The sequence below is a fragment of the Capsicum annuum genome, chromosome 2 (genome assembly GCF_002878395.1).
Source record: "Capsicum annuum cultivar UCD-10X-F1 chromosome 2, UCD10Xv1.1, whole genome shotgun sequence".
NCBI lineage: Eukaryota > Viridiplantae > Streptophyta > Magnoliopsida > Solanales > Solanaceae > Capsicum > Capsicum annuum.
In genome coordinates, this window is record NC_061112.1 from 123,044,926 (window position 1) to 123,056,840 (window position 11,915).

The 11,915-nt window shown below is 34.3% G+C and overlaps 1 protein-coding gene across 1 annotated transcript in view; it reads left to right on the forward strand.

Moving 5' to 3' along the window:
• LOC107859221 (probable LRR receptor-like serine/threonine-protein kinase At1g53430) overlaps positions 1 to 11,915 on the forward strand; it is a 107,317-nt gene that overhangs the window by 16,203 nt on the left and 79,199 nt on the right. Inside the window, 9 exon segments of the mRNA XM_047406802.1 lie at positions 2,909 to 2,989; positions 3,531 to 3,596; positions 3,693 to 3,722; positions 3,807 to 3,850; positions 4,325 to 4,698; positions 5,684 to 5,870; positions 5,948 to 6,091; positions 6,211 to 6,332; positions 6,628 to 6,838. Coding sequence (XP_047262758.1) covers positions 2,909 to 2,989; positions 3,531 to 3,596; positions 3,693 to 3,722; positions 3,807 to 3,850; positions 4,325 to 4,698; positions 5,684 to 5,870; positions 5,948 to 6,091; positions 6,211 to 6,332; positions 6,628 to 6,838 — 1,259 coding nt within the window.

Sequence of the window (11,915 nt, forward strand, 5' to 3'; positions counted from 1 at the left end):
GTTCAATTCCTTGAAAAGTTCTCCTTTTTCTCTCTCTCCACGCTACCCACATAAAAGCAAATAAGGCAATGCCACTTGCTCTGTGTCTTCTCTTTCTTCTTCTAAAGGCCCAACTGAAATCAGCATCCTTTACCATCCTCAACATAGTCCAGATTGGACCAAACCACCTCAGAATCGCAGATCATAAATGTGATGCTACATGGCAATGCAATTAACTTTTTGCACATGAAGCACCAAGATAGGCGATTCTTCTTTTTCTCATATATCGGCTGTCAGAATCGCTCTTCATAGCTGCCAATCAAATACCTAAAAGGACTCTGCACATGCTCACCATTAAATTTAGTAGCATAAATTTTACAAATTCCAAGCATCAAATTCAGTATACTGTTCATTTGTAACATTTAATTTAGTTGCCAATCAACATATACTATATATTGAATCAATCTTTGTTATTCGGTTGTTTTTCATTTTTCTCTCACTTTGTAATCTCGTATCAACTTTAATATACTTATTTGTCTATCCTTCTATAGTTCGTTTCACTCGCCCTATAAATACGTATATACATAGTATTTACTTGATTTGACCTACCAGACTCGATAAAAAGGGTACCACTTATTTGGTGGTCAGTTTTTACAAACTAAGGAAATGGAGTCCGCTATTGACTCGGCGGGGAAGCCCCCAATCCAAGTGTGCCGCAAGGGTTGGAGTGTCTGAGTCTAATACGCCACAAAGCACTAGACCAGCGTAATATAATATACCCGGATCGACAAATCACGGTTTTAGACAATGCATTGTCTGAACTTATGCCTTCTTCAGGGGACCACCTAACATCTCTTTATGCCAAATTTTTTCCATTTCTAAACATATATCATTCTGAAATCTTAAGTCATGAAAATCTGATTTCTATGTTTGTTTGGGTTTGTTATGGCATTATCTATTTTGGTATCATCATACCAAGACTTGCAAGTCATGTTTTCTGAGCCATAAAGCATTAAGCGTGATCTTTCATTAAAACATAGTTCAGACCACCCAAACATGCAATTTAACAAAGAGAATTCATGTTCCGAATACATAAGTCAAAACTATGCAAAATTCCCATCCTTTCAATAAACAAGTGGTGGTCATGTAATCTTTAACAAACCATGCAACTCTTCTCATTATATGATTATGTTCAACATTCATCAACATAAACAACCCTCTCTCTTTTGAAATCAAAATCATAATCCAAATATAACATTATTCAAGACATTTCATTACATGATTTTCAAGATGCATTCAAACGATTTCATAGCATCTCATAAGTAAATGAAAATCATCACAAGAGAGGGATTTTTCATGAATCATGCTCTCAATTCAATCACCAACCTTAAAATACATGCTTACATATATATATATATATATATATATATATATATACATATAATTTCAAATCAATTTGGGGGAAGGCCTAAAGACCAAAACAATATCATCAACGCTTCTAAAACATGAATATATTCATAAATCCGAAACCCTTTTCTTAAAAACATGATTTCTATGCTCATGAGATTCTAGGGAAACCCCGTGTACCTCAATCTCGAAAAATAATAGATGATTCGTGAAGCCTACGGCGTGGGAATTCCAACTCTCTAATTATCTTCTAAAACCCAAGGTTGAATCTTGAGTTATTTGGGATTCTTGTTTGAAACCCTAGAGAGTGTTCTTGTGAACTTTTGATGAAAAATATGAATTATGTGGTCACTTGGGAGTATAATCCCGTGTTTTAGCTGATAAGGGGTGGAAAAAATACCTAATATGCCCTTAATAATACGGAATAAAAATATAACTGGGAGCCCGGTTTCATGGGCCACCGCGACGTGCCACAATCGCGGTGGCTCACTGAAAATTGACGAATGGAATTCTTAACGTCTCCGCGATGCGGAGCCATCACATTGTCCCACTGGTTGGGACCTGAAACTTCAGCGCGATGCGCCACAATCGCGGTAGGCTACTGGAATTTGACAATTGCTAAATCGATCCCCTCCGCGACACGCCAAGCACCAAAATGACGGTATTTTACGACTAGGACTTAAACTAGCCATAACTTCTTGCCCGGGTATCGAAATTGGGCGAATCTTTTATCGGCGGAAAGCTCATTCAATTTCCCACATGATAAAAAGTCGAAATTAGCGAAATCATATATGGTTTAAACTTTACTCACTTTGGAAGTAAAAAAAAATGAGACTAAGTCTCTTTGACACTATTCTAGTCATTTAACTCTAAGAGCATATTGCCACGAGCTAACGCATGGACGATGCGGGGTGTTACAATTATATAGTGAGATTGCTTGAGCTAGGTTTCCAGTGAGAGCTGTGGAGTAAAAACCTTTGTTAATAGGCTCAAACAGTTCTCCGTCAAGGGGTCCTTGGGCTGATTGATATGCTCTGGGGGTGTCCGGCCTGAGAAGGCTCCATGAAGGAGGCACATTAGGACATGCTTAGATCGTTAGTAGAAGACCGTCAGAGAGATTTTTTATTCTGCTTTTGTGCAGTATCTGTTGGAGTATTGTGTTACGTAACATGTGCAGAAAAGGGTACTGCATATCAATAAAATTCTTTACCTTATGAAAAAAGAGAGTGATCCTCCTTTTGAATGAAAATTGTGTGGGTAATTATTTGGGATACTTTCGGGGTAATTAGAGTATTTACCAGAACTTTTTATTATCCATTGTACATCACTTGATACACTGAATTTAATTCACTCCGCTTGTGGACGTTGGTCTAACTGATCAACAGCATAAATAATGTTTTCCCATTCCTCTGTTTTATGTTGTTATTGCTGCCTTTGTTTTTAAACATTTGAAGCTTGACCTAACAGGTGGGATAACTGATTTTCTAGTTTTAACCCTTAAAACATTCGCATGTTGCTGCAGATTCCTTAGGGTGAACAAGCTTAATGGATCATTGCCAGGATGGCTAATGAAGAGGAAGAATGCAACCTCACATCGATACGTGTACGTGCAAACATTCATAAAGAGTGTGTTAGTGCCATCTCAATTTTAAATGTCAACAAAATCAAGAAAATTCGCTTTTGGATCATTCTTCAATTTTTAAAACCTAATGCATGCATAGATTCCCTCATAAATTATATCATTGTGAAATTTAATGCAAAATTATCATCATCTATATGACCAAACACGTGTTTCTTTAACAAAGAGACTCATACGCGCATTTCTTTAACAAACCCTATATTTATATCCTAATCTCTATATTTGCGAAGCTTGAATATGATTTTCTGTTCAAGCGTGAAGAAAGGACCCCTATCTGTCTGAATTTGTAGTCTTCCTAGTAAAAGAAAACTGCCTGTGGAAGTCAAGTATGGTAGATATAATTCTGTCCACCACTACATATTGCTTGTCATCTTTGTCCTTTGTCTTTCAAGCAACATTGGAAAAAGAAAGCAACCTATGATAAAACTAGAATTGGTTTCTACTTTACTATTGTTCTGTTCGTAGTTCTTACAAAAGGTTATTTTTGCCTTAAATTGTTTGGCAGGGATGTTTCTGAAAACTTTTTTACAAATACAACATCAGTGTCCAATGCTTTATCTAATCAGGACGTGTAAAATTCACTACCCTACTTCTCTACTTTAGATGTTAAATATAGTATCTTTCTTTAGCCTTTCGAAATATACATTATATTTCCTTTCCATTTCAGGAACACTTTTCCGGGTTGCTCGAGTAATTTGTGAGTGCTAAATTTGTTTCTTATTTGTATCTTTTCTTTCCTCCTAGAGACTAATGTTGACATTCTGATTGTATGTTTATGTAGGAAAATAAAAAATCAATGTGACAGTTATTGCCATCCTGGAAAATGTAAGTCTTTATACTAAAGGAAGATTTGGTTTTGTAGCCTTTTACAACTTAGTTTCAGTTTTATGTCCCTGTTTATCGGTGATCTTCATTTTTACGCACAAGAGATCAGTAAAGAGAATCTTCATTTAACCGGTGATCTTCATTTTGTATGAATTTGAATATAGAAGCTTCAAGTTTTCTAAAATTGTAAATTAAAACTAGATAAAAGTACTATATGTCGTGATTCTTAAAAAAATCGCTTTGATTCCGAAAAGTAATACTACCACATAAAATGAAAAGAGATAAGAGTAACATAAAATTAGAGGTTCAAGATTACCAAGTGCAAGAACAGAATTATTACAACTAGATAGAGTCTTACAAACGCATACTATTCAAATTGGGAAAATTAATATAAACACAAGTATCTCATATCAAAAGTTTTTGGAAACATATATGTTCAATCAAAAGGAATGACAGTTCTTTTCTCTCTCACAGATACACAATTATTTATCAACTGCGGTGGTGAGTCAGTTACTGTAGATCACGACCACTACTATGCTGATCTGAACCCCAATGGAACATCAACCTTTTTTATCGACGAAAGAGGAGGTTGGGGTTATAGTAGCATGGGCCATACCACGACTTCTGATAAGTCAATGCCATTTATATATAACAAGACATGTAATCTTACCATGCCTCAGGCAGTTCTTTTTGAAACAGCCCGTGTAGCCCCAGTTTCACTCAAGTATTATGGATTTTGTTTCATTAATGGAACCTACACAGTGAAACTGCATTTTACTGAGATACCCTCAAGTGAAGAAGAGGACTCTCCCATCAGACGTAGGCGAGTTTTTGATATTGACATCCAGGTACAATGATATATATATGGTGCTTTTAGGATTGTCGTAAGTCATTGTCTATAAAAAGATTTCCACGAGGAGTCATTTCAGGAAATATTTTCCATGAGGTCTTTTTAAGGTGTTTGATTGATTATTAGAAAGTATAATTTACTTGTTCCGTTACTAAAAATACAGAGAGAGTGACTTCCTTTACTTGTGAACTGAAGCAAATGTCATTAGACTTTCTTAAATTTTAACTTCATATCACTCACCAATTTGCTAATTATCATTAATCTTTGAAGTGTGTTTAGTATATCCAAAGTCACTTTTCGTGGAAAATAATTTTCTGAAAAATGTTTTTCAGTATTGAATGATGAGTGAAAAATGTTTTTGAGAGATATTTACATGAATAATTTTAGCAAATTGAAGTGTTTTGATGAAAATTCCGAGTATTATAAGATTAGTTATGATTTAGGAGCCAGTAATATGAAGTTAAACGTTCTACAGAAAATTGACTTCTGTCCATAAGTGAGGGAAGTCATATTTCCCATTTTGATGGACTGATAACCAATCAACAGAAACTAACTTCCTCACAGTAAATATTTTTCCTGGAAACTAACTTCCGTCACATCAAGCTCACCCTTAACATGTATATACTTTTAACGAAATATTTTCAACTATCAGAAATGGCTTGGAACCAATAGTTCATTATTCAATGGATCTTTCCGTTCTAATACTCTATCCAAGAGTTATCAGTATTTATCAAATTTGTTCCTATCTTAACGGAACGCTATTGGATCAAATGACAAAGACATAAAAAGATGGCGTTTCCCAAATGAAATGAAAATTGGATACATATAATAGGAGAGATTTCTCATTCCTTAGCCGGAAAGAACTTAACACCATAAATCACTCTCCAGAAAAATATTTGTTGTGGAGAACGACTTCTGTCATACCAAATACAGCAGTAAAGGTATCACTTTTGTAGTTCTCTTTTGAAAAGTTGTCACTGCAGGGGAAGACTGTAAGAAAAAACTACAACATAGAAGAAGCACAAGTTGGTGTTGATGGGGATAAAATCCTGCAATATAATGTTTCTATAGAATCCCAGCTTGTGATTCACTTGTACTGGTCTGGTAATGGCTCGATCCTCTACCCGGCGAACTACGGTCCGCTCATTTCAGCTATTTCTGTAGTCCCAGGTACGTTTTATATATCTGGTCTATTGTCATTCATATTCTTCAGTCTCCTTCCTAAACCAACACTACTTTTATGGTAGTTCCTAATCAGGCAAAACACCCTCAGAAACTGTCTACTGCTCTTAAGGCTGGGATAGCAGGATCATCACTGGGTTTTCTTGCTCTACTTTTGCTTGTACTCTGGAAATTGGGTTGTCTTGGTGGCAAAAGATCATCAAAGGAAGGTTAGACAACATTATATATGGCGTTTGGTTTGGTTATTATTTCAACATCTATTTGCACGACTGACTAAAAAAATTTGGTCTGTTTGTTTCTTTTGTGAAATGCTAACACATATCAAAAGAACTAAAAGCAACTGAATTGTTCCCCGGAGGAGTTTACACCTTTCATCAAATAAAAGCTGCCACTGAAAACTTCAATGCTGTGAACAAATTGGGTGAAGGAGGTTTTGGACTTGTTTATAAGGTTAGTTTCTGTTGGATTTTAGCATTTTGTTTATTCATTGTCATTCCCTTGTCCCTGGATTGAGCTGCTGCTTATGTTAACATATAGTTATGAGGTTGGTGCTTTTTTCCCCCAAGGGATTACATATACTTTTAACTATTAGGTTTATCAAAAAAAGTTGTTGCGCTGTGGAGAATATAACAATGATAATTCATCGGAACCTGTCACCACTGCACATATAACATACAAAAGAACCCGTTATCATGTTCACATTCTAGTTCCCATTAAAAAATGAGGATTTCTCTCATCAATACAGGGCCTGCTCCCTGATGGGACTACAATTGCAGTCAAAAAACTATCAGCAAAATCAAAGCAAGGAATACATGAGTTTGTAAATGAAATTGGCATGATTTCAGCTCTGCAACATCCAAATCTTGTGAAGTTAATGGGATGCTGTGCAGAAGACAACGAGCTCCTACTCATTTACGAATACATGGAAAATAATAATCTTGGCCATGCACTTTTTGGTAAAGACAGCAAGACTCATATGTTTTGACAAAAAATTCTGAGGTACTTAATAAAATAATGACATTTCATTTGCAGATTCGGAGGAACTTAAATCGAGACTAAACTGGTCGACGAGGGTGAAAATTATCCTTGGGATAGCCAAAGGTTTAACTTATTTGCACGAAGAGTCCAAATTGAAGATTATCCACAGGGACATTAAGCCCAAAAACATACTCCTGGATAAGGAGCTGAATGCAAAAATAGCTGATTTTGGATACGCAAAGCTTAATGAAGGGGAACATACTCATGTCATCACGCGAATTGCTGGAACAACGTAATTTGATAATCCTTCCATCTTGTTACTTTGAAGCTTTTGCTACACATATATATTTTCTTTCAGATGAGTGTATTTGTACTCTCATATGAAAGTTCTTTTATAGGGGATATATGGCACCAGAATATGCAATGCGAGGCCACTTAACACCGAAAGCAGATGTTTACAGCTTTGGGGTTGTTACACTTGAAATTGTGAGTGGGAGAAACAGTGCTAGTTACAGGCCAAGTGATCAGACAGTTTACCTTCTTGATTTGGTAAAGCCTCAAATCAGAAGTTCTCAATATGATTCATTGATGCACAGGCCCAATAAACAGTTGTCATCGTACTTTTACTTGAATGACTTTGCTAATTTGATCGACATCTACTGGCTTGGTTGCAGGCTTACGTGTTGCATGAGCAGGGTAATTTGATGGATCTAGTTGATCCAAAACTTGGAACAGATTATTCTTGGACAGAAGCATCTGCCATTCTGGAATTAGCAATGATGTGCACTAATCCATCACCAACTCTCAGGCCAACCATATCTGAGGTAGTGAGCGTTATTGAAGGAAAAACTAAAATCAAGACCACATCTTCAATAGTCCGTCGTTCGACAGACGAGATTGCCTTGACCAAGGCCATGGCTGCACTCTCTGAGTCTTCTCAATCTGAAAGCTATTCTACACCAGGGCCATCAGAAGTTACTCCCTCCTGCTCTAACAGCAATAATAATATTACCAATGAAACTTGAATCCAACATATCCCACTTATGAGGGGGTCTCTCTCATCAATACAGGGCCTGCTCCCTGATGGGACTTCTATTAAAGACCATCATATTTTTGTGGGCAAAAATTAAAAATCACTCCAGAATAGGGCAACTCGTGCAAAAACTTAATTTTTTTTGTTTTTCACCCAGTGTTCGATATCCGCATTTGAGCTCCATTAACTCTGGATTCACGTCAGGAAGTTCCATATTGCGGGTAATAATAAAGAAGACTTGTACCCAAGACCTCCGTATAAGGATGAAGAATACTTACAACTCCGCCTCAACCCTTGTATTGGTTATGCAAAAAACTTCTTATTATTGAAAGGAGCTGTATATAGTTTGTTATCTTCCTTGGGTTCTTCTTAATTTTCACTCTTAATCCTTCATAAATTTTATGAATAAAGTTCTTTACATCTTCCACAACATTTTGGATAATTTTCAAGGGAAAAGAATACTGATAGCCAAAAAATGCAACCTTGAAGTTTCGTTGTGAATTTTATATACACTTCTGCTCTTGTATGCAAAGATGAATATAACTTGTTGCATCTGTCCAATTTATAACCTTCGCCATTTTTGAAATACAAAATGCAACGAAGGTTCGTTTTGAGTTTTATTTCCACTTCTATTGTTGTATGCAAGGATGAATATAACTTGTTGCATCTAAGGTCATCCTCAGACAGTTGAAGTTGTATATGTAATGTTCTGCCTAATCACCTCAACTTGTTTTTCTTCGGCCTACCTCCATCTCTGCTCTTAATTCGTGTTACAACCAACCTCTCACGCCTCTTTACTGAACCTCCTTTCACATTCCGAGTCATCTCAATCTTACTTTCGTCATCATCTTTTATCTTCTAAAACATATATGATTTTGTTTGAGGATGTATATATATTTCATGCTTGCCGCCTATGCTTGGCGACCCTAATCCTGCTACTTGTTTTACAAAAATCCACGGAATCGGGTTTTAAAGTGCAAAATTGCAATTGAATAGTATAAATATAAGACATAATACATAAATATGACCCTAAATTTTACACTAAATTATAATTTTGACCTTAAACTTTGGCAGTGCACAAATAAGACCTTTAACTATTCAAAACTGCACAAATATGACCTCCAATCCTACGTGGCAAAACGCGTGTTCAACACGCAAAACTGGGTGCGCCCAGCTTAAAATCTAAGGACATAATACATAAATATGACCCTAAACTTGACACCAAATTATAACTTTGACCTTTAACTTTGACAGTGCACAAATACAACTTTTAACTATTCAAAACTGTACAAATATGACCTTTAAATGACTTTTCACTATTATTTTTTCATTATTTTCGTCTCAAAGATGAAAATGACATCTAATTTCTTTTGTCATTGCGGAAAAAGAGCAATATTAAAGATTTATTAATTAGGTGGGTCAGCCTCATACGAAAAAATCGCATGGATATGTATATATATTATAAAGCAGAGCGCAAATTTATGTTATATAATATATCTAAATATAGTTTATTTAAATATTAAATTAACGATAAAACTATACTAATAATAAAAAAATTATAGTTTTAATAAAACGTTATTAAGGATAGTAATAGTAGTATATTAAATTAATGTTATTAAATTAACGTTATCAAAATGTTATTAAATTAACCCAGGGACGGACCTACGTGGTTGCCATGGGGTTCACCCGAACCCCCTCGGTAAAAAAATTACGTTGTATATATAAGGTAGCAAATCTATATTTATGTACGTATATTAATGTTGAACCATATGAAACAAGGCACTTAAATAGCCTAGTGGTGTTATTTGCTCTAGAAATAAATAATAATAATAATAATAATAAAAACGAAGCCGTTTTAAGACAAAAAGCAAAACTTTGACAGTGCACAAATATGACTTTTAACTATTCAAAACTGCACAAATATGACTTCCCTCCAAGTCAGCCCTTTTACCGACGTGGCACCGTGTGATTGGATGAACTGGGGGTTGCAAAATCAGAGGTCATATTTGTTCAGGTTTTGAATAGTTAAAGGTCCTATTTGTGCACTATCAAAGTTTAAGGTTAAAGTTATAATTTGGTGTCATATTTATGTATTATGACTAAATAAAAATTATAGGAATATTTTATCAAAGAGTGTGTTATTGAGAGGTATAATTGTCTAAAGTAATAGAAAATACTTGGGTTCAATTCCAAGTGTCTATATGTTTGAAAAATCGATCATGTTTGTTAGTTTTTGTTGATTTAAAAAAAAAAAAAAAAAAAAAACTGCCGGATAGGGTCGGTGGTCTGTCGATTTTAACTGACGTTGTCCGTCAGATTGCTAAAAGCGACGAAACCAAATTTGGTGAATGTGAACGCCATTGGTTTTTCATCGTTTTTTACAAAAAAAACGATACAATCCGTCAGTTTTGGCTTTCATTTTTAAGCATTTTAATCGACAAAAATTGACGGAAAGATATACACTCCCTTTATTTTATATTATTTGATCATATTGATTTGATGTAACCATTAATAAAAAATAAAGATATATTTTACTAAACTAATAATTTGTTTTAACTTTTGAAAATCCAAATTTCTCTGTTACTACTCTATGTAGGGAGTATTTAATACTAAGTGTGTAGCATGAAAAAAAAAAAAAGGTAATAACCCAATTGATTTTCTAAAGTAGTCAAGTGAAAAAGAAAATTTTATTTTAATTTTAGTATAGGAGCATAGTAACATGAAAGGGAGAATCTATATTAAAACTATTTAAGATTGAGGGTTGGATTCTAAACCCTATAAAAAATTCTTGAAAATTATGACCTAATTATGGCATGGGTTTCACATTCACTATAAAGCCTATGCCAAAATCAAGTTCACAATAATACTACATTGAAGTGATTCTACGCACAATATAAAATCTATTAAACTAGATGTCTTTCTTTAATTACATCAACCAATAATATAATCATTTACCAACATGGTTGTGCGGTAGTGACGGGATTACTTCATCCTTAATTAGAGATTTCGAGTTCAAGCCTGGATATGGAGAAAATTCTGTTGGACCCAGACACTAGGTGAGAAATAAAAAAAAAATTATAATCATTTAGAAAGTTTAATAAGACCAAGTTATAATCATTTTTATAGTAAGGGAGAAACTACCTAGGATTTGAGAATTTTAAGCTTCAAGGGTCAATTTTATCAATGTTTTCTTCGATTTCAAGGTATGTGGGACTATCCTAAATTTTCATGCGCATAAATTTATTGTTTTAACAAGCTATAAAGATATGAAATTATGTATATGTGATGGTTTTTGGAAATCTTCTGAAGAGCATGCATTATGTGCTCGTTTTGATGAAAGTATGTATTTATTATGAGGTTTTTTCATAAACTTGAGTTATAATCATGTGCATATATGATATGAGTTTAGAAAAGTAAATTATGAGCATGATTTATAAAATTCCCTTTTCCATGATAGAATTTATGGTCTTAACTAATATGGGTTGTTCAAATGTGTGACTAAAAGTTGAGTTAAATGTTTTACTATTATTTATGAATTTACATTGCTTTATGATCCAATGAGAGCGTATTTCTTGGTTATAAATGCTCATTTTGTGTTAAATGAAAGAATTGCATGTGATAAATGAAAGAATTGGCCACCATGTGTTAGACTCTTGAAAAGAGGATGTTTTACATAAGTTTCATATGCTTTTTGAAATAAGTACTCACATGTGATGTTAAAATTCTTCTAGTGGGCATTTACATGTTTCTGAATAAGAAGGGCTTTGGACAAGATATAATATGGCTTGTAAGTCTAGGTATGACGTGTTAGGGTTTTTGCCCTGATTTTCTTACTATATTTAAGTTTTATTTTTTCTTAGAAGGAAAATTAAAGTTACCATAATTACTTTTACTTTTCCTGAAAGAAAAAATATAATTTTTTTTTCATATTTGGTTAACCTCTTTCTTGGAGGAAAGGTTTTGGACATCTATAAATAGAAGACCCCCTTCTCATACCATAACACAATAACATCCACAATGTA